This window comes from Myripristis murdjan, chromosome 2, assembly GCF_902150065.1.
Source record: "Myripristis murdjan chromosome 2, fMyrMur1.1, whole genome shotgun sequence".
Classification (NCBI taxonomy): Eukaryota; Metazoa; Chordata; class Actinopteri; order Holocentriformes; family Holocentridae; genus Myripristis; species Myripristis murdjan.
In genome coordinates, this window is record NC_043981.1 from 16,420,329 (window position 1) to 16,444,169 (window position 23,841).

General features: G+C 41.2%; 2 protein-coding genes across 2 annotated transcripts; one reads left to right on the forward strand and one right to left on the reverse strand.

The window, feature by feature from the left end:
• Window positions 1–1,946: 1,946 nt before the first annotated feature.
• Window positions 1,947–2,727, reverse strand: LOC115369660 (putative claudin-24). The gene has a single exon (XM_030066329.1). The coding sequence runs from the start codon at window positions 2,613–2,615 to the stop codon at window positions 1,947–1,949; it is 669 nt and encodes a 222-aa protein (XP_029922189.1). The 5' UTR covers window positions 2,616–2,727.
• A 3,613-nt stretch (window positions 2,728–6,340) lies between these two features.
• Window positions 6,341–22,952, forward strand: clcn4 (chloride channel, voltage-sensitive 4). Its single transcript, XM_030070755.1, has 12 exons — window positions 6,341–6,565; window positions 9,053–9,207; window positions 10,135–10,234; window positions 10,915–11,102; window positions 11,518–11,640; window positions 12,655–12,861; window positions 13,589–13,669; window positions 14,577–15,122; window positions 15,786–15,972; window positions 17,555–17,953; window positions 18,964–19,180; window positions 20,066–22,952. Exons 1-12 carry the CDS (start codon window positions 6,550–6,552, stop codon window positions 20,154–20,156), a joined length of 2,310 nt encoding a protein of 769 aa, XP_029926615.1. The 5' UTR covers window positions 6,341–6,549; the 3' UTR covers window positions 20,157–22,952.
• Window positions 22,953–23,841: the final 889 nt, after the last annotated feature.

Consider the following 23,841-nt stretch of genomic DNA (forward strand, 5'->3'; position numbering starts at 1 on the left):
GATACATTTTTTATTCAGTAGCATCAATATTTACATACTGTATATCTATACAATCATCTGCTATAGGACTTTGGACTATTCAGTATATGGGATATTAATGAAATGTGGTTGATATACATGGCGCTATACAACATATTCTTCTGTTTCTGATGGAAATGATCTTCCCAGCATCGCATTTTCTCATTTCATCATCCCTCCTCCAAACACCAAGCCACTGCAAGCACGTAATATTAAACACAGGATAATAGCTCTGTCTCTATTTATGTACATTTCATTTGACTGTCGCTTTTCTCGGGGGCTAATGTACTTTTCTCGCATTCAGATTTGCACTTTGTCCCCTCGTCTTTGTGACTTTATGGTGCACACAAGCAAACTGAGGGTGAATAAACTGTGCTCAAGTGAGTGTTTGTCAATTCTCAAGCCATAAATCACCTTTACTTCCCCGTCGTGATCAATAGCATCATTGTTGGGAGTCGAAACACAACGCTGCTGCTGGACAAAAACCACAGATTTGCAAAAAGCACATTCATCAGGACAACCTAAGGTGTATATTTTCCGAATTCGTGCCATACATATACATTTTTAGGTGCTACAATTAGATTTAAACAGGTTTTATAGGGGCCCAAATCTTTCTCGACCCGTTAAGGATGATAGAAAACATCAGTTCAAGTAAGAGTAAGAAAAAAAAAGAAGAGTAGCAGTATGTCTTTTCTCTCTCGACAGCAGCTTTGGAAACTGTATTGCTCGAGCAAAATTCGGTGTGACATTCACTGAGAGGAGGGAGGTTTGCCGACGCTGCTCTGACAACGTGCTTCTCTGTCGTGGAAATTGTCAGGCGATTATTATTGCACACAAACGCACCACACAGTACAGTACTGATCACACAGGCGACAGCAGCAGCAGCAGCAGCAGCAGCACCGCAAAAATGGGAAGATCAGTTTGCTCCGTCCGTGCACCTTTTGCCTCTTTGGCACCAAAACAAACAAAAAAAAAAGGGAATGTATAAGGCTCCTGTGTGACGTTTTAACACCAAAAAAGTGGGAATGATTGAAGATTACACTGCATACTTGTGGGATGTTATTAGATAGGCATGCAAAAGGTTTTAAGATAGGAGACGAAAAAAAAAATCTGATCCAGAAGGAAGCAAAAAATTCAAAATTGAAATGCAATTTGAAGTCCAAAAGAATGTATTCTGAGTGCATGGAGTTTGGCTTTTAAGGCAGGATTAATTCACTTTTTGTCAGGATTTCTCATCATTTCCCAACCAAAAAATCTCAAGTGTTGTAACAGCAACTCCCGAAAGGCTATAATTAACTTTCTAACAGGATTTCTCATCATTTCCCACCCAAACAATGTCAGGTGCTGTAACTGCAACTCCCGAAAGGCTGAAATTAACTTTTTAACAGGATTTCTCATCATTTCCCACCCAAAAAATGTCAGGTGTTGTAACTGCAACTCCCGAAAGGCTTAAAACTTCATAATTGTAGTCTCTAAATGCATTTTGGACTGCTTGTTTTCACTAAATGAACCTTTTTTCTCTTGCAGTTTCTCCTCCTTCGTGGAATTTGTGGATGGCTGCACCACCTGACTCTTGTGGGCTCTGGAAGCCTCAAAACAACCCAAAAAACAACCAATTAAAAATGAATTGCATTCCCACAAGATGACAGCGGTTTGTCATGAAGCAGACATTGCAGAATAATTTTGACAGATTACATGACTCTGTTCTCGAGAGGAAAACACAAATCTCCAGAACATCAGAAAAAAATGTTTTTTTTTTTCTAACTGGTTTTGAAAAAGTTGAGGTTGTGGAGCTTTAAGATAAGTAAAATGAATCCTCAAATGACCAAGGCTGTGAGATGAGTTTGTTGGGTCGTCGTTTTGGGGGGGGAAATAACGAATCTGGACGCAGGGGTCACGCCGTTGACCCGTGAAGGTGCAGAGGCGTCTCAGACGTACTCGGAATGGGTCTTGTACGAGGAGCGGGCGGAGTGCACCCTCACCAGCGGGATGGGCACGGGGATGTTGCAGTTCTGCTCCTGCAGACACAGGCAGGAGGTGAGCAGCAGCACGCCGGCCACCAGGTGCAGGAACCCGGCCGTCCAGCCGCAGAAGAGAGCGTCGCCGAACTCCCAGCGCGGCACCACGTCCGGCACGTTGTCGTCGAAGAAGCGCACCACGGTCAGGTGGGCGATGTAGGACACGGGGATGAGGCACAGCACCCCGGCGGTGAGGCCCAGCGTCCCGCCGATCATCTTCATCACCCTCTTGAACTTGATGTCCTCCAGCCGGCTGTCGCAGCTGTTGACCACGTACATGCCCGGGATGGCCAGGAGGAACCCCAGCAGCCCCGTGGCCACCGTCAGGCACATGAGGATCCGGGCCAGCTTGATGTCGGGCGGCAGGCCCAGCAGGCTGTCGTAGGGTCTGCACTCCAGCGCCCCGAGCTCCTGCACCACGCACGTCTCCCACAGCCCCAGCTCGTAGCTCTCGGTGGGGAGGAGGTCGGTGGACAGGGTGAGCCAGGTGGACATCAGGGTGGTGGCCAGGGAGCAGAGCCAGGCCCCCGCCGAGAAAAAGACCCCCAGCAGCTCCAGGGCGCACACGCTTGGATCCATTTTTTTGCACTAAGCTCTCCTTTTCCCCTCCGTCTCTCTCCGTCTGCCTCCCGTTCCCTTCTCTCCCTCCGCCTCACTTTCCGTCAGGAGGGCAGGGCATGATTCCTCCCAAGGAATATCCTGTCAGGCCTGCCAGCTCCGGCGAGGATTTGGAAGAACCCCCCTCGAGAGATCAGCGCACACGCACACACTCATGTCATCTCCAGCTGGGAGCAGAGCGGTGTTTGGCCAAGCCTCAACTCAGCTCTCCTCCTCCTCCTCCTCCTCCTGCTCCGGCTGCTGCTGCTGCCCTGCCACTGGCTGCTGGGAGAGAGAGAGAGCAAGAGAGAGCGAGAGAGAGAGAGAGAGAGCGAGGGGCCGGCGCTGGAAACAACAGCATCATTGAGTCGCGGGGCTAGTAAACAGAGAGGTACAGCATGCAGGATGTAGTTCAGATGCAAACAGGATGTTATCAGAGCGGGGATTTCTTTCACTGCCCGCACGCTGAAAGGCGTTTGAAGTTAATGCCATCGCTCCCTCTGCTTCCCTGCTTTGTCTTTGCGCTTAACTGCGGGCCCCCATGCCGTGTTGCCGGGCAAATTGAACAAAAATAGACGAGACAGCTCTTTTTGACACCGAGTGAAATGTCTCTTTCGGGGTCTTTAGGAGATAATTAAGTCTCGGGTCTCCATGTCAACCGAGGGCACAACACCGAGGCCCGGCGTTTGACTTGTTTGGGCGAAATCACCATGAGGACCACCGGGGCGATTATGGGCCCCACTCACTCTCCGTAAAGCTGTGTGTCCTGTCATAAATCAACTGGACCATCGGAAACAGAATCCCTGCATTTTACCAGCTTCAAAATAATAATAATAATCCTTATTCTTAATTGGATCTTGAAAAATTTTAAAAAAGACTTGTGCATGAATTAAAGAAATTTTTGAAGATTTTCTACGGGCTTTTCTGCTTCATTATCAAAATCAGCAGATGAATTTGCTCAAGATTAAATTGATTATTGAAATTTAGTTTTTTTTTGTTTTTTTTTTTAAGAAGTCAGCAGTTGAAAAAGATGATTTGTTCACAGATGAAGAAATTACACTGTGCATCGTGTGTTACTACTCAATTTTGAGCAGAATTAAGGAGTTCGGTCTTGAAATTATTAAGAGCTCCTTAAAGAGTGAGGTGTGTGTTGAGGGACAATTAAGGTAAAATTAAAGACATATTAAGGATTTTCTGTCTCATAGTGATGCCCACTGTGCAGTATCACCATCTTCCTGATCTGGCATCCGACAGCTTGACTATTTGATATTTTTTCCTGAATAATTGACTATAATTGATTCTGATCACCACAAAGTTTTAAATTAAACTCATTTTTTGCCCCTTAAGTCCAAACTTCTCAAACTTCTTTGGCTTCAGTCCCCCTGTTCCCTGATTTCTGAATCCAAGTACCACCTTTACCTGACTACAACATTTTGCACCAGAAAACCAGAGTTATCCCATGATAATCCACCTTTTGAAAAATACAACATTACAAATAAGAAATAGAGTGGAAGAGTTGCAATTAGTGCCTCCTGAGCTGATTTATTTTAACAGTGTGGCCACAACATTTCAACAAGTTAGAGGTTCATTTTTTTTTCTTTTGAACTGATTGATTTCAGAGCCTCCTCTTCATCTTTTACTGACTTCATTGTTCGCTGTGGCCCTCAAATTCAAGGTGCAAATGTGCACTTCCCCTCTCGTCCCTGCTGCTCGCTGAGACGTTTGAAAATTGGAAATATTTTTATAAGTACAGCTCTGTTTCACATTTTAAATCCTACTGTTATTATCTAAAAATATATATATGTTCTAAATTATATTTTTCTGTTTTCAGATTTCTCGCACATTCCCGCTGTAGTACCTCTGTGTACCACTAGGGGTTTGCTTAACGTTCCCCCCCCCATAGTGCCACCAGCAGCACAAACTGACTGATGATCTTTATCGTCCACAGGTGTGGAAATTTGCCTTTGGTGTCACAAGTTAAAACACCTCTTAAAACACCTCACAGTAAATCACAAAAAAATACATATCTATTTATCTATCTATCTATATATTTATAGATATATATTATAAAAAATATAATATGCGGAGTACAAACACCAATAATGGACACAGTTCTTGTGTGAATGGTGTTTACGTGAAGCAGAGTTATTGCGTTTGGTACGAAAGACTTTGTAAATGTTCTCGTTGCTGCAGCGGCTCTATAGCGCCCTCCTGAGGCAGCTTGATGAATTCTTTAAAGAGGGGACGAACATGACCAGACACGATATTTCCATCTTTTTGTCAGTCCCATATCTATAAATAAAAAAAAAAAAAAAAAAAAAAACTGTAGCTTGAAATGTGGAATCAAGAGCGTCTCTGGGGGGCCGAGTCCTTTAAACGTTTGAAATCAGCAGGACCTGGAGAAGTCCCTGAACCATAGTTTGAGCACCATAACAAACGCTAAAGAGGTGTGGTGGCTCGAGATGTGTGAGGGGAGGGCGGGTGTTCTGGGGGCTCTGACTTCATGTAAAGGAGGAGGAGAAGAAGGAGGAGGATGAAGAGGAGGAGTAGGAGAAGGAGACACTCATAAGTCACTCATAAGATGACAATTGACTTTGCCCAGTTTTTTTAAAAATTGATTCACAGTTGTACATTACTTTTTTAAAATCATTTTTATTTATTCTATTTATTCATTTTTTATTATTTATTCTATGTATTATTTTATTTATTTTATGTATTATTTTATTTTATTTATTTTATTCAATTTATTTCTATAGCACATTTCAGACAAATGAATACAGCACAATGTACTTCACAAATGTGAAGAAAAATTGTAAAACATAACACAAAAAATAAAATGTAAAAATAGTGATACAATTAATGCATGCAAAGTCACACAATGTCAAAACCCAGTTAAAGCAATGAAAAAAAAAAAAGTTTTCAGTGTGTGGGTGATAGTGATAGTGATTTAGGGACAAGGTACAGAAGACATTAACCCAAAAGGGGAGAGATGCACTGTACAAGGCTATAGCCCCAAAGCTAATTTCCACCCATAGTCCCTGGACAAACAAATATACAATCATTCAAATATTGTAAACTAATAAACCGGTGTGATGCAGGAGCAGCTTCCCCCCTCTTTGTTTTGTTTTTTTGTAAACTCTACCAGCTGATCTGAGGTGTGCTGTGTGTTTATCGCACTATAAGAATAGTTGAAACGGCCTGGGGCGAGTCCGTGAGTGAGGAATCTGAAAAATTATCATCTTGGATGATTCGCAACTTCTGCGGGTTTTTAAGTGGGTTTGCATAACATATCTGAGGAATGCAAGCTGTGGCCCAAAAGGATGAAATGCTGTTGTGGTTTCCAATTATCTTTCTGTTCTAACCACAAGATGTCCCACATTCCCCCAAAACACACTGGAAAACAAAAGAAAAACGCTCTTAAAAAATAATACATATGCAGTCTCATTATTTTATCTGAATATCAGCCACATGTAATGCCACTGATCCTTTTATTTTTGTTTTATTAATAAGAATTCACTTTGATGTTTTACTGCACAGCATAAGCGCAACCAGAGAGGAGGAAAAAGCAAGAGCTCTCACTCTGCCCCTATTCATTTACCCGTGTACTCATGTAATTATTAGGACGTGCGTTATTGCTAACCACCCAGTGATTCCTCTTTGTAGTAGACGATCTCTGACGTGCGGCATCGCTGCAGCGTGAGCACGCAGATGACAGTTGGAACAAGTGCATTCTGGGGGAAAAATAAGAAATCTCTGACGCCGTACCCTCGCTAATTTATAAAAATTTAAATACATTCAGAAACAGCGTGTATTTCTTCTTAAGCAGGACCTAAAATGTCCGCACAAATCGAGATTAAGTAGCTTATCGATTTTGGAAGACATATTTGTTAACCGTCGTAATCCGGACGGCCTGGACATGGAGGTGGGCGAAGGTAAAGAAAAAACAAAAAACAAAAAAAAAATCCTAGGATAGCGAAGGCACAAACTAATCGACTCACATTGATTTCTTACAGCCCTTCTTCAATGTTATTCACAAACAATTTACATGTTAATCTAACCTTAATCTACCCCTAATCCCAATTTGAACTCGAACCTTAACTACTAAGCCTAAATGGCCACTTAAAACGTAAAAAATAACTTCGCTATCCTGGGTTAAAAAAAAAAATGTTGCCACTGTACATTGCGTGCTACAATGCTAATGCTGCTCCATACATGATGCTACTATGTTGTCATGCATTCAAATGGCCACATCTGCAGAAATAAACGTTATAACGTGTTTTTTAAATGTAGGTTTTACATGTTGCGGTGAGATTTACAGCCGGATGAGGGGCAGAGACAGTGCAGCGGGTGAAAACAGGGTGTTTCCATGCACCTATAAAGTCCTCAGATGGCATAATCTAGATTATCTGCACTCAAGGCCTCGTAAGGAGCATTTTTAGATGTTTAATTTTGGCTTTACAGGCCTTTGCAAATGTTGTTGTTCTTGCTGTTTCCTCAGCAAGAAGTCAGCCGAGGCGTGTCTGTTTTGATTTTTCATGACTTCACAGCTCTTCCTGTGTATTGGATATAAATCAGCATTTTCTAGAATAGTTATTAACCTTTGCATGAGGAGGCCAACATATAACCAGCTCTGCTCTGTTGTGGCCAGAAATAAAATGCAGTTGAGTACATCTGCAAAATTATTATGTTTCAATGCCTCTAAATACATGATTAACATACACTACTCACAAAAAGTTAGGGATATTTGGCTTTTGGGTGAGATTTATGGGAAATGTAAAATGTTCACACTACAGTGATATTATATCATGAAAGTAGGGCATTTAAGTAGAAACATGCACTGGTGATTTCCTCATCTCAAACAGTTTCTTGAAACAAAAGCCAACAACAGTGGTGGATATACCACAACAAAAAATGTCAGTGTCAATAACTTGTCATGTGCCCTTGAGCATCAATTACAGCTTGACAACGACGTCTCATGCTGTTCACAAGTCGACTTATTGTCTGCTGAGGCATGGCATCCCACTCTTCTTGAAGGGCGGCCCTCAGGACATTGAGGTTCTGGGGTACAGAGCTCCGAGCCTCTACACGGCGACTCAGCTGATCCCATAGGTTTTCTATGGGATTCAGGTCTGAGAAAGTGCAGGCCACTCCATTTGAGGTACCCCAGTCTCCAGCAGCCATTCCCTAATGATACGACCTCGATGAGCTGGAGCATCAAACACCTGATGTGAATTTTGCCGTTAAACTCCTTGTTAGAGAACAGCAACTTGTGCAAAAAGTACTGAAAGATTGAACAGTTGGACATGTGCATTCAAAAGTTTACAGAAGGTCACATTAAGTTCACCTGTAAAGGTTAGAATGCATTTTAGGTTCATCCTGAAATTTCACCCGAAAGTCGAATATCCCTAACTTTTTGTGAGTAGTGTAGTTTTTGCTGCTTCGTAAGAGTGGAAGGAGGTTATATTTTATTTAAAGTCAACAAAGTCCCTGATGCATAAACTGGGGTAACATTTTTTTCTCAGGAGGTTTAAATTGCTGGGGTCAAATTGACATCAGTTGGGGAAAAAAATGCCAGTAAATTTGAACAGGAGGGTCAGGATGCAGCTGAGTAAAGTTTGCAGAAGTAACTTTATTTTGTCCGGCAACAGCCTCTCGAACCATCACACGGTATCCACACTGTCTAATGGACATGGAGACTAAACTGTGCAGTTGTTGGTTAATGTGTTCCCACAAAATATTGACAAAGTAGTGATCGATAAAGTTTTGAGGAATAATTGCCTTTTTTTTTTTTTTTAACTATTGGATAATGTTGGTGTCAAATTGGTCAAAACATTCACAGACACTGATATCTCCTAGAGGTTTTGAGGATAACGCTGCATAATTATGGCAAAAAAAAAAAAAAAATCATACTGCATTCTTTAAGTGCTTCTTTGCAAACTGAGTTGCGTCACAGGCTGTAATGGCCACTTTTCTAAATTTCAGTGGTTTTGAAATGTATTTTGAGAATGTGGAGAGCGGAGAAGATTATGCACTAACTCCTAGATTTACCCATGAGCCAATAAATTTTACATGCTGCATCGGGATATGCACTTCAGGAAGCTGCCAGGACGTTCTTTACTTCTCAGAGGAAACAGTTTGCCTTTTGTGATTTTGGAAGCGGCGTCGGTCAGTCGATTGACCTTGCAGTAAAATTTCAAGTGAAGCATTTCAGGAAGCAATAAGGGAAATGTGGCGTTAATGTGGAGAGAGATTCGCTCTAACAGCGCCGACGATGTGACACAGAAGCTGCACCGCGATCCTGCACATTTATAGCTGTTATACTAAAGCAGCGCTGCTAATTTGACAGTGATTCATTGATTTTTAAGAAGCCACGTGTTCCTCCTCCTCCTCTTCCTCCTCTTCCTCCTGCTCTGTTCCAGGTGTCAGCGGGGCGACGCCCACAGAGGAGATGAACGGGGCAGGAAACCTGATGGACTTCCTGGACGAGCCGTTCCCCGATGTGGGAACGTATGAGGACTTCCACACCATCGACTGGCTGAGGGAGAAATCCAGAGACACCGACCGACACCGCAAGGTCCGCACACACATGACCCCTCTTCTATTTTTTTTTTTTTTTTTTTTTAATCACAGCAAACAGCCGACAAAGTCTTTCTTTTCACTTTTATATCATAATATGGGAAGAACAGTGCACCAACAATGTCAAAGGTACTTTTATAGGATAATTCACATAATATGAGGAAAGTAGCCCCTTCTTTATTCGTCCTGGTTACAAATCATTCGTCTTGGTTAACTTCTGACTGGATAAGACTGTCGCCGAGCAGAAAACAAGGCCCTGCTGTCTCTTGATTAGGTCATTAGATACAAACGGGTGAGTGTAATGGATTAGAAAATAAGACTTCAAGTCCATCTCTAACGTAAGGAGCTCAGTTTGCCAGACACAGCAGCAGTTTCTCCACGACCAGAGACAGAAAAGACAAAAGACAAAGTGTGTGGCCTGGGAGTGTGTCTGTTTCCTGCACACCAACACACACACACTGAGCTACACACTGGCTGTTATAACTAAATGTTTACATGGAATAAAAGCAGTTACATGACTTTAATATTAAATATAAGCAGATAGACGGTTGTTTAGAATGAGTGCATCATTTCCTCGCTGTGGCTGTGACCTTTTTTTTTTAAACTGTTGGTCACTTGTAGCGTAAATTATCTAGGGACTGAAGTCACTCTGGACAAGAACGTCAGCCAAATGCCTGAAATCGCTGGAAGGGTCAAAGCTTATGTAACATTTTGTGTGTGACTGTTCAAAACAAAATACAACATTATCAATAATTACAGCACACCGGCTTTCTGCAGACTCTCCAAGTTAGTTAGCTGTTATTACTCCTGTTTGTTTAAACTCATAAATGCATAAATTAAAGGAACCGGTGGGATTACATTTCGCTCTGATTACTTGTGACGAATTAACTTGATTGGTTGATTGGTTGATTGATTGTGTCCTCAGATCACCAGTAAGAGTAAAGAGTCCATCTGGGAGCTGATCAAGAGTCTGCTGGACGCCTGGTCAGGATGGGTGGTGATGCTGCTCATTGGACTGCTGTCAGGTACACACACACACACACACACACACACACACACACACACACACACAGAGGCTCAGAATGATAATGTAACAATGACGGTCCAAAATTATCTTTTTGGCAGCTCAGCCAAGCGAATTTACCAGCCAAAAATATTTGTCAGCAGCCATAAAACTGCAGGATGATGATAAAAATGCATAATTACATCTTGTGCATCTATTGAGCTCCATGTTTTAGCCAGGATCTCTGGCTAAAGAACGCCGACCTCCATGACTCTTCTCTTCGACTTCATGTTTTCTTTTTGGAGGCTTAACACCAGAAATGTGTCGCCGCATGTCTAATAACGTGTAACGCAGATGTTTCTTATGGTAAAAACACCGTGTAAATGAATTTGTAGCTTCATTACTCAGTGCAGCACCAGTGCAGTGTCTTTACCACAGGACCTTTGACTGATTTTTATTTCTATTTCCTCCCGATGACACTTCCTAAGTCTTGGTGTTTTTATTATCCTTTGTCTTTTAGTGTGTTTCTACAGGAAATGTTGGTCACAGGTGTTTTTATTGTGTTTTTTATTGTGTTTGTTCATGAAATAGATGCACTATGGCCCAATAAACTTCCCTTTCAGAGATCATAAAGGCTATCTTGACTCTCAGGTGTGTGTGTGTGTGTGTGTGTACCGCTGTGCCTGCTGTAATCTGGATTAGGCACTCTGGCCGGAGTGATCGACCTGGCTGTGGACTGGATGACGGACCTGAAGGAGGGCGTGTGTCTGTCGGCGTTCTGGTACAGCCACGAGCAGTGCTGCTGGACGTCCAACGAGACCACCTTCGACGACCGCGACAAGTGTCCGCAGTGGCAGAAGTGGGCGGAGCTGATGACGGGACACGCCGAGGTCCGACCCCAAAACATCCTCACTCTGTAATGATTTAATTAAGAAAAAAAAAAAAAAAAAAAAAAAACCAAAGAAACAAGGAGAGAGCATGAAAGAGAGAGTATGAAATATGAAGCCTCTTTGCACCTGTTTTTGTCATGAATATGCAAATTGTATGTTAATCTTATTATTTTTCCCATATTGTGGCTATTTCTTGTAAAATAATTTATCTCAGTTCATGTGGAAAACACCATGTATAACGTAATGTATATGCAACACACTTAATGAGAAACCATTTGATTTTGTGGTGTTTGGCGCCGCCCAGTGGGCAAAGTGAGGAATTGCACCTGCCATATATATAGTTGAGTTAGAGGTTTTTTTTGTTTGTTTGTTTGTTTTTTATTTGTTTTTGTGTTGTTGTTTTTTTTTTTTTCAGGGAGCTGGTGCGTATGTGTTGAACTACTTCCTGTACATCCTGTGGGCGCTGCTGTTTTCCTTCCTGGCTGTTTCCCTGGTGCGCGTCTTCGCTCCGTACGCCTGCGGCTCGGGGATCCCTGAGGTCAGTACGAAGCCAACTCAAATCACTCATTACCAGTTAAAAAAAAAAAAACAAAAAAAAAAAACACACATCATAGGGCCGTCACCAGGTCTAGACTATGTATTTTATTTCATTATGGTGAAAAATGGAAACTGATGAGTGTTCAAATACTCAAATAATCAAAAATCTTGGAAAAAAGTTGCTGATGTTTTGAAATTCACACACACATTGTCGGCTACTTTTATTCAAGTGGCATTAACATGAATAAACAATGAATAAATCTGCAGTGAACAAAAACTATTTTTTCAAAAGTGTATTTTGAAGTCGTTAATGGGCAAACTGTATAAATATATAGACATAAAGTTTATATAGTGGGTGTTTTTTGTTCATGCTCTGCACTAGATTGGATTCTTCTTCTTCAAGTGCCCACTATTATCAGTAATTACAACACATTACAGTGCAACTTAATTAGCCCCTTAGGGACAGTGTTTATTTTGGCATTAAAAACATGCACTTGTATACAACTGATGTGTAGTACATTTTTAAAAAATTCCACTTTGGAATTAAAAGTTTGATCACTCGATAGAAAATGCTGGATAAATATAAAGTCAGACGTTACAAACTGGTCTAAGAAATATATAAAATACCCAACAACTACAAGCTAGTGTTGATATAAATTATAGAGGAAGTTTGAAAAGCCACAAATCTCACCAGCTAGCCAAGAAAATGTAAAGTTAAAGTCTCCTTGAAATAATCTCGTGACTCCTACTTCCTGTAAAACAGATTCTTTTTCAGTTTAACATCTTAAATAGTGCCATCATCCTGCACTAGTGGTTGTAAATTTAAATTTCAACCAGTAAAACCTTCACAAATTATTAAACATCCTCTCTCATCCACCTCGTCCCTTCCAATAAAATTGTTTCTCCCCTAAACTGACATCCTCTTGGGTCTGTCCTGATGTTTTGCACTTCATTGGGGTCTTTAAGATTTTACGCAGTGCCCTTTTAAATCGAGCCTGACACCTTCTGTGCGCAGATCAAGACGATCCTGAGCGGCTTCATCATCCGGGGCTACCTGGGGAAGTGGACCCTGCTGATCAAGACGGTCACCCTGGTGCTGGCCGTGTCGTCGGGCCTGAGCCTGGGGAAGGAGGGCCCGCTGGTGCACGTGGCCTGCTGCTGCGGAAACCTCTTCTGCAGCCTCTTCTCCAAGTACAGCAAGAACGAGGGCAAGAGGCGAGAGGTGCGACGCAAAACACACCCCGGTTGTTTAAAACAGGGATGAAAAAAAAGCAGAAGCCTTTAAAACATCAGAAAAAGTCTCAGAATAATCAGATTTAAGGCCTCAAAAAATATTAAGATGTCTATAATACAGTTTAGGATGGTCTTGTTTTTCTGTTTTTTTGTGCTGCATGTCTGCTCTTAGATGAAAACAGAGCTTGGCCAGAATACAACATGCATCATATCTCTTTTAGTAAAAAAAAAAAAAAAAAAAAGTTGAACCTTGTGTTATTTAAGCTTTAATTTCCTGTTGTATTTTTTTTATTCTGCCCTGTATATTTCATATTCAGAGAACATGAACTATACATGAACTTTTTTTTGCTTTGTTTCTTTATTTTGTTTGGAAAATTGGTCTTAAATTCTATCCCAGGCAGCAGAAAAAAATATTAAATTTAGCTTCATGCAACCAACAGAAACCCTGAGAAATACAGCATAAATATAGAAACGTGTGCAGATGAAAAAAATGTACAGGGCTTATAATAAATAAGTAATAAAGATTATGATCAAAGATTTGAGACGTGCTGATGCCAGTGTAGCTATAAACTCCAGTGTCAATTTGCATATAGTGTATTTAATTCTTACGATTATTATTTTGAACCTACTGCTCTTTATAAGCCATTGTATTTCCAAATGGAGATTAGTGGAGATTAATGAACGTGTTAATCTCAGTTTGTCTGTGTGTCCTGCAGGTGTTGTCGGCCGCAGCAGCAGCTGGAGTGTCTGTGGCCTTCGGAGCGCCGATCGGAGGAGTTTTGTTCAGTCTGGAAGAGGTAGATTAAAAATCCCACCATGCCAACTTCATTAACAGAGAAATAAAACAGAGAAAGAAATAAATTGGCTCGGTAACTCGAAGTCATTGTTACATGGAAAAATATTAGGGCAGGTGAATGCACTTTAATATATCAACATGTGCAGTAATGATTTCTTGTCATGCAATTGTGTTATATATGGATCCACATCCATTTTATACCTGAAAAACTGCATAACACATACAAGAACAATTAAGAATGAGTTCCAGTTCAATGACTCTGGAGAATTATGTTTATTTCTGAGCCACAAATCTTTGCAGCAACATCACTGGATGACTAGAATGTAAAAAAATAAATAAATAAATCAGAAATATCATTATTACAAATGCAGATAATAATTTTGAAGAAGAGCTTGTGAAAAAGTGACAGGCAAGAGATCTCATTTTGTGACTATCTCGATCACAGCAGAATAAAATTTAGCTAATAACATGATAGTTTTCTGCCCCACAGTGTTTTTTTTGCTTTGCTCTTCCACCCCTGATGAGATGTAACTCTCCTCTGAACTTCTTCCCCAGCCTTTCCTCTCTGCTTTGTCCTTTTCCTCTCCCTGTGGGCTCGTTACTGCTTCCCTCCTGTTTCTTCCTCTAACAACCTTTTTCCTCCTCGTCTCTTTCTCTGCAGAGGAGCTGTGACCTCCATCTTCTCTCTCTAGTAAAGTCACAACTTTGCTTTGAAAATCTCTTGGCATTTCCCTTTTCCTGCTCCCTTTAGGTGAACTGTCACATCCTTCTGTTAGACCCAGAGGTGTTTTTTTTTTTGGTTTTTTATTGTTTCTTAACTGCCTCTTTTGCTTGTTGAAGTTATTTATTTCCAAAAAAAACATTGTTCTCCTCCCTGCCCCTCACTCTGCCCCTCTTCCCTCCTGCAGGTCAGTTATTATTTCCCTCTGAAGACTCTGTGGCGTTCGTTCTTCGCCGCCCTGGTTGCCGCCTTCACGCTGCGCTCCATCAACCCGTTCGGAAACAGCCGCCTGGTGCTGTTCTACGTGGAGTACCACACGCCCTGGTACATGGCCGAGCTGGTGCCCTTCATCCTGCTGGGCGTGTTCGGCGGCCTCTGGGGCACCCTCTTCATCCGCGCCAACATCGCCTGGTGCCGGCGGAGGAAGACCACCCAGCTGGGGAAGTACCCCGTCCTGGAAGTCATCGCCGTGACGGGCATCACCGCCGTGCTGGCGTACCCCAACCCGTACACCCGCCGCAGCACCAGCGAGCTCATCTCCGAGCTCTTCAACGACTGCGGGGCGCTCGAGTCGTCGCAGCTCTGCGATTACATCAACAATCCCAACATGAGCCGGCCCGTGGACGACATCCCGGACCGGCCGGCGGGGCCCGGCGTCTACAACGCCCTGTGGCAGCTCGCGCTGGCACTGGTGTTTAAGATCGTCATCACCATCTTCACCTTCGGCATGAAGGTCAGTACAGGGAGGGGAGGGAGGAACTTGGACTAGATTTTATTAATCATTTTTAAAAAATATAAAATGATTGACAAATTATAATTTTGATAATTGATTAATCGTCCAAGTCAAGGAAAAATACCAAATGTCTCATTGCAGCTTCATTAAGATCACTAAGATGCTAAGATTATCTTCCTTTTTCTCCGTTCATGTCATTATAAAATGAATACTTTGACTTTTTTTTTTCTTTACTGTTGTCAGACTACAGAAGAAATTCAAAGACACCACATTGGACTCGGATCACTTTATTTTGACTTTTTCATTATTTTTCACGTTACATGTTAAATGATCAGTTGAGATTCAGATTAATCAGCAGTGAGAATAATCATTAGTTGCAGCAACTAATTGGCCACTTGAATGGTTTGCCATGTGTGTCATCAGTGTGTCTCCATTTACATTTGCATTACAAATTAACTTTTTAATCCACCCTAACAATCTGTGGACTCCAAAATCCAAGAGCCACTTGTACGGTTTTCCTGGACACATTCCTGTTGGTAAAAACGAAGAGAGACAGAGTGTGTGTTCTAGCCCACAGCAGAGCCGGGCACATTACCAGACACAGCCAGAAATCTCCTGTGTTTGGCCGCTTGTGATTTAACAGCCTCCTCGTGTCGTGTCCAGATCCCGTCCGGCCTGTTCATCCCCAGCATGGCGGTGGGCGCCATCGCCGGGCGGATCGTTGGCATCGCCGTGGAGCAGATGGCGTACCACCACCACGACTGGATCATCTTCAAGAACTGGTGCCGGCCCGGCGCCGACTGCGTCACCCCGGGACTCTACGCCATGGTGGGAGCCGCCGCCTGTCTGGGTGAGCGGACACGACTCGCAGATCTGTGTGTGTGTGTCGCGTCACACGTGGCGTTTACAGAGCGAGGAGCTGGGCGATGGAGATAACGTAAATATTTATCATATCAACATGTTGTCTGGTTGTAAGTATAAGAATATTTTGGTCAGCGATAAGCAAAGGAGACCAGCAGATCTAAAAGATGAGCAAAATCAAACATCAAATATCCAAATACCTCGATATTACTGCTTTCATTTGATAATCAGACACAAGAGATTTTTGATAAACAGTCATCAGTAATGTGGATATAACGACTGCATGATATCTAGTCTCATGTCATCATAACTGTATATCACCCGGCCTTTAACAGAGGCATTAATATGTATAAAAAATAAAAGGCATCAAATGTATGACAGAGACACTGGCATAGAATGGAAAAGAACATAAAAACAAAAATAGAGATAAACACATGATCGAATTTGAAGATGAGCTTCAAATACATTCATACGTAATGCTTTTATGAATCAGTCAGCTTATTAGTTTTAGACGCTCACCCGTCCACATGACCTGTGGTTGGGTAAGATGTTTTGTTTTAACAGGAGACCCTCTGTTCTGACCCTCTGACTGCAGCTATAAATCTGATCACCGGCGCGTTCACATTCGCTCTGTTAATCTAATAACTGTGTGTCGTCACGTATCGCACATCCGCACAAACCTGTGTGTTTGTTCTTGCACTGGACTGGGCGTTTGGACGCCTGTGAAACTGCAATGTGTGGTAACTCTGCACAAAACAAAACAAAAAACTGAAACTGTAAAGCTCGTCTCATCAGCCCAGCACTTGACAGGTCGTTTTCTAGTTTCATTTTGTCATCATACATGCAGTATACTCCAAAATAAAACAGATGTGGGACTCTATTTAATGAAAAGCTTGTGCAGTGTACAGTATTGACACAAAAATACGAGTGGTTTAGTTACTTTTGCTTTTGGTTCAACTACAGGAATAGTGCACACCTATTTACCACATTTAAAACATGAATATGAATAAATACAAGCAAAGAAATGTAAAAAAAGAACATTATTTTATCTTAAAAGAGCAAGAGAGAGAGACTAACATTCATTATTACGTCCAAATTCTGACAAACTGAATAAAGTCATCTTTACTGTAACTTTGCTCACCGTTATGTTAACAAGCACCGAGTTAACAGCTAACCGCAGGATATTCATTTATCATTTACCAGCTAGTTGAACTACATTTCTAAATTCGACAGTAAAGAGCTGAGTAGAGTGATAGTTACCTCTCTGGGTTCTACTTCTTGTTCTCCATTCATCCTGTTTTTTCAATTCTGGAAGCCAGACAACTTCCTGTTTCAAAAGATGTTTGTTACTAATATCATTTATATTTATTGATTTAAAAAAAAAATAATAATAATCTTTGGTTTTGGTTTTGGAGCCACTCATGTTTGGCACCCCCATATCCTGCATCACCACTATTCACACCATGAGTTACTACAGTAGTTGATGATGTGTCCCTGTATCCATGTTACCAAGACAAGCTCCTATTCATTTTCTGTGCTTTGCAACTAAAATGTCTGCTGTGTTGCGTCAGGCGGGGTGACCAGGATGACCGTGTCCCTGGTGGTCATCATGTTCGAGCTCACCGGCGGTTTGGAGTACATCGTCCCCCTGATGGCCGCCGCCGTCACCAGCAAGTGGGTGGCGGACGCCTTCGGGAAGGAGGGCATCTACGAGTCGCACATCCAGCTCAACGGCTACCCGTACCTGGACGTCCGGGACGAGTTCACCCACCGCACCCTGGCCACCGACGTGATGCGTCCCCGGAGGAGCGAGCCCCCGCTGGCCGTCCTCACCCAGGACACGACCACGGTGGAGGACGTGGAGACGCTCATCAAAGACACGGACTATAACGGCTTCCCCGTGGTCGTGTCCCGGGAGTCGGAGAGGCTCATCGGCTTCGTGCAGCGCAGGGATCTGACGCTGGCCATCAGTAAGTCTCATTTCCTCAGCTCAGGTCAGTCTGTTCCTGTCCCATCTGTCTTCACTGACACAGTCAGCCTGAGTCAGACTCTACACTCGGTGACTGAACCATTTATTTTGAATTTTATTTCATCCTCTGAAAATTTCATCCTTAAAAAAGTTACTTAATTTCTTTTTTATTTTTTTAAATTTCTTTTTAATTTATTTAATTTTAATTAATGTATTCATTTTTTATTTTTATTTTTGGTATTTTTTATTTATTTTTTTAAAAAAATCTTAGTTCATATTTTATTTCAATATTTATTTACATTAATTTTATAAATAGTTTTCATGTATTTTGGGTACAAATATTTTTGCGCACTCCACTAATATTTACTAATTGTAAAATAAATGTTTTACTATTTTTATAACTTTTGTTTTAACTTATTTTTTTTTTTTTTTTTTTTTCACTTTTTTTATTTTCTGGTAATTATTAATTAATTAATTTTCAGGTCTTTTTTTTTTGTAAATTTCATCATTACACCATTTCCCATGTTTTCTGAAAGAAATCAGGTGAATTTACTCAGGTTTCAAATGGCTAATTATAAATGAGAAATGATGGAAATACAGAATAAAAAAAGCAAATAAATTAGAAAATGCGTGCAAGTGAATTAATAATCCCATGGGGCTTATGTAAGTATTTCACATCAAAACAAAACAAAAACTAAACAGTCAGACCAAACTGGGGATTTAACTTTCTGTTTTTGTTGTAATATTTGTGCTCAGTGAAGTCAGAAGTTCCTTTAAAAAGATCTTTACAAGTCTCATATTTGGACTTTCTGAAACCTGCAGATACCATGTTAGCACTTTGTTTCTGTTAGTTTTCCTCTGTCTCTTACACACCCACAGTGCACCATCGTCACTTCACACAATCACCCATTCACACCCATAATTCAGCCATAATTCACCGAGTCACCCAGAGACTTGTATCCTCACTGTGTGGAAGCCTTTGTCGAGCTCTGTCGTCACTTCCCCTCACAGAGAACGCCCGTCAGAAGCAGGACGGCGTGGTCAGCAGCTCGGTGGTTTACTTCACCGAGGACGCCCCGCAGCTGCCGGCCAGCAACCCGCAGCCGCTGAAGCTGCGCCGCATCCTCAACCTCAGCCCCTTCACCGTCACCGACCACACGCCCATGGAGACGGTGGTGGACATTTTCCGCAAGCTGGGCCTCCGCCAGTGCCTGGTCACTCGGAGCGGGTAAGAGGAGCTTGATTTTTTTACAAACTCGCCTCTCCAACCTTGAGGCTTCAGCGGTTATGTGAGATTGGTGTATAGATGATGGGAATAATCTGTCAAACTCAGCACCTAGTACCCAGATTATGTGTAATCCTGAGCACCTTTTGTTTAGAGGATAAACCAGTGCAAAAAAAGTTACATTCAGTGTAAAAATACTTTTAAAAACCCAAAAGAAAAACAAACAGGAATGCATCTCCATTTACTGAACATGAGTGCAGAACGATCCAGTGCATAGAGGCCATTGATTTCTTAAATATTGCTTACTATTTTCAACCTGGGCCTTACACTCCTTGTTTTTACTTGACAATTGAATGTATTGAGAATTTCACCAGTTGCTCACTTCACTTCATACCTCTGTGGAAGTGCTGCTGTCTAATTGCTCATTTATGCTCAACGTTAATTACAGATAAAGACATGGACGGAGCCCTCTGTTCATACTCTGTGTTTATTTAATCCGTATTTGTGCACGTTTTCAGGAAAAATACGTATACGAGTGAAACGGAGCAGCGTCACTGGAAAACATGAGGACAGTGTAAACGATAGTTCAAGCCAGACTGGTTTAAGAGTGAGACACAAAAGAAAAATTTTAGAGATTGATAATATCAGAGAAAAGAATCTCTGTCTTCTTGTCGTGATGTGTTTAATGACCTCGCAGGCCACCGTCATCTACAACACCGCCTTAGAGCTGCTATGTAACGATACACAGACGCATGTGGGCTATGATGCTTACATTGTTTGAAGTGGACAAACTTATTTTCCTACATAAAGGAGCTTAAATGAGCCTGAACGTGCAGAAAATGTCCCTGTTTGGGTTAGTAAAGTTCATCTCTGTGCGTCTCTCCTCAGGCGTCTTCTGGGCATCATCACCAAGAAGGACGTGCTTCGCCACATGGCTCAAATGATGAACCAGGATCCCGAGTCCATCATGTTTAATTAGTGAGCCGAGTCGCTTTTATCTGTCCTCTGAGACTGTGTAAATATGTGGAAGTGGGTGCAACACTACTGTACTCCAACCTGTGGAGAAAAACAAAACAAAAAAAAAAAGGACACTGCTCCCAAAAAAGGCAACTCCCACCCCTGTAGTGACGATGAAGTCCAATATACCGGAACCTTTTGAATTCAAGGTAGCGACTGACAAATCCTTATTGCCCTGGGATTAAAAAAAAAAAAAAAATCACCTTTGTCAAACATTTCAAATGACTAAGGGGGGTAAAAAGTAAAAAAATATCAACAAAGGCAGAGGTGTTATGGGGATTAAATATGCATGTCCACCTAGCTTATTGCTCTTTAATGTCAGCACAGCGTTCGATGCTGGAACTTATTTCAGCTTCTAGCCGGTTCAACAGCAGCCCAGCAGCAGCCGTAGCCATCATCGATGCTTCCACCAGTCATCTGTTTAGTGCTGCTAGACAAAAGGATGTAAAAAATCCAAAAAAAGAAACACACGAAATCCTTTTTTTTTTTTTTTTTAACCGTGACTGTAAGCAGTATTTACAGCTTAGCCAGTGTAGCTGATATTGTCTCGTATGCTTCTGCTGAACGGCTGCACGTGAGCTACCTTGAATCCAAAGTTCTGCTAAGTGCACACTTTAACTTTAATTTAAAATTCTGGAAAACCGTAGGCAAGTAAAACATTTTCCATTTCATGAACACTTGGGATGTTGTTGGAAGTATGACAGGAAATGAAGATGTTATTCCGTTCTGCACACGTTCTTTTGCGGCTGCCGACCCTCTTTCATCTCGTACTTTGTGATCTTATTTTGTCGTTTCTGAAGGAAAAAACAGCCGGACAGGGTAGGGGACCACAAGGGGTTCTTGAAAGCATCACAAACTAAAAAAAAACAGATTAATTTCACTTTCATGACATTCCCTGGAAGTTAGAGCAGTGTGTTTATAAGAGGGAATTTTTAGGGCGTAGTTTGATTGTACCCAGTTTTGTTGCCTCAAAAAAAAATTTAAGAAGGGTTTTATCTGGACGAAATCCTCTGCAACCTCTGGCTTAGACGACAGGTGGTACTGTCCTGTCGCCGTGAACAAGGATCATCTCAAAGATCTAAAAAACAAAACCAAAAGAAAATAATTAAAGGAAGTCAGATGTGTGCAGAGGTCCAGCTGTGAGGCTGAGCAGGCGAGCAGCGTGATGCAGAGTCACTGTTGAACCTCGATTATTACTGTATGATCCCTCTGTACCTCCTGATTTTATTGGCCAGTTGGAGAGTCGGGGACAGCTGCACCTTTTATGATTTTAACATTTGTTTTGTTTTTGTTTTTTTGTGTATGTTGCTGCCATATTTATGTTAATGCTACCTGTGTCGATGGTAATTTTATGGTACTATGATCAGACATATTTTTGTTACTTTATCTAGACATGAACTCTACAGAACTGACAATGCCGTACTATCACTGGTGCACTCCATGTGTCACCGTTTAGAAAGCTAAACGTTGCCCTAGCAACCTGTATCAATGTTGTTTTTACTGTAGCAATTAGGGCTGGGTATCAAAAAACCCAGTCTTCCAAGATATAGGGATTTGTATTAGCTGAAATAATTTAAAGGAGGACAGCATTTTGGGTAAAATACACTTACTTGGTCTTACCGAGGCTAACGATCCCATAGAGGTCAAGTCTTTATGCTAAGCTAACAGGAAATGCTATGATAGGAATTGAACCACTGGTGATAACGGTGTCAAACATCCTGTCTCAGTCTGGGTACGTCGATAAAAGAGTACTTTGCCCAAAATGTTGAAGTATTGCTTTAAAAATATCAAAAACGTAATGAAAAGCCTTGAAAGGCTGAGCCTCTAAACTCAGCTTGAATTTTAAGTGATTTGCAGTGAAGCAAATTTTGTTGCTTCTTTCACATAATCAACTTTGCCTTCATTTTACGAGCAAATTAGGGAAAAGGCAAACAGGAAATTAGCAGCAAAAGAGGCTTATTTTAGGGCCAGTAAGGAACGTATCTGTTCGCAACAATACTCAGCCCTAACACCAGTTGGTACTGTACGCTCCTGAGAATTTTACTGCACAGACTGAACAGAAACTGGAAATTATAATCCCGGTACTCTTGGCCACTTTCCACGATAAATCCATTCAAAGAGCATCTTTTAATGAAGGAGAAAAACTCAGACAGCAGCAGTCGTTTGTTGCTGTCGGAGTGAAGGTTTTCCTCGCGGATCTGAAAACGATGGAAAGACGTTGCACAAAAAAGTGAAAAGACATGGGAGGATGTTTTCACTCCCACCACACATAACTGCACATTTTATGTAACCGTATACTGACTGTCACCTCATGTGTTGTGATATTTGTTGTTGTGAAGAAGAAGTCCTTTCTCGCAGCTGCTAACAGCTTTTGTTTTCTGTTGCCAACCAAACAAAATAAGGTAGAAAAAGTCGGAGTTTGTGATGGAAAACACACGGGAAACGATCAACTTTTGTTTTTAAATGCCAAGAGAATGTACTGAAGTGTGTGTGTATATCTATATATATTTTCAAGATTTGTCGTGGGCATTTTTTTATTATTATTATTTGTTTTAATTTTGTCTAAAATACACTACTGTTGTTGAACCACAGTCATTTTTTTTATTTTTAATCCTAAATATTTATCAAATACATTACTGGTACAGAAAACTGATATTTGCACTTTTTGTTTGGATTTGTAAAATGAAGTGATGGGGAAAAAAACAACTTTTTGCAAATCTACCTTGTTCAGATGTTGAATAAAGACGGTTCAATTGCGTCTGGTTGTTTGTACTTTTCTTTTCATTTTTAATTACGCTACAGAATTCGAGCGGCTCTAAGTTTCTTAAAGTTTCTGCAGAAGTTCAACCAACATTTACTTTCACATTCCAAAATAAGGTGGATATGTGAACAAAAGCCACATTAAGGGATTTGTATTTAAGTTCACGTTTTACAGTTCTCAACCCCCTTCAACTTAAATTTTCCATTAATAAGTGGCTTCAAAGTCAGAAAAAACAAATACCAAACAAAATATTTCTCTTTTCATTTCTGAAAAATATGACACTGAATGAGTGTTTATATATTTTTATTGTAACTTTGATTTTCAAGGTACAACATACAGTACATTCCCACATAGAGCGTTAACAGCTAGACAGTCCTCTGCTAAATCCTATCAAACCACGACAGCTCCTCAGGTGGGATAAGATCCTATCAAGCTGCAGTCTGCGGGCTAACACATCGACACCTTCCTAAAATAATTGCCTAAGTCATTTTTTCAGGTTTTTCAGGAGGCACCAAAAATTAACTATGATATTTATTGATAATTTCACTCAAAAAGGTTATAAAAAAAGATGACTACTGACATACTAAAAACAATGTCAGTCAATTATGTAACAGAACAGAAAACAGAACAGTTAACAAACAGAAATAAATGACTTAGGCAAATTTCTGAACATGCCTTTGTTGACTTTGGCAATTGTAATACGTTATATGCCAATGGTATACTAAACCTCATCACTTACCAATTGGGGATGGGCCCTGGATCACTGAAATAACTTCACTTGCAGAGAAAATTTTCTTCTTCATACCACTGCCATCTTGAAACGCCTAAAATAGCCTAAATAACGTAAAATGGCCTAAGTCACATTTTCTTTTGACTGCAAAATAAC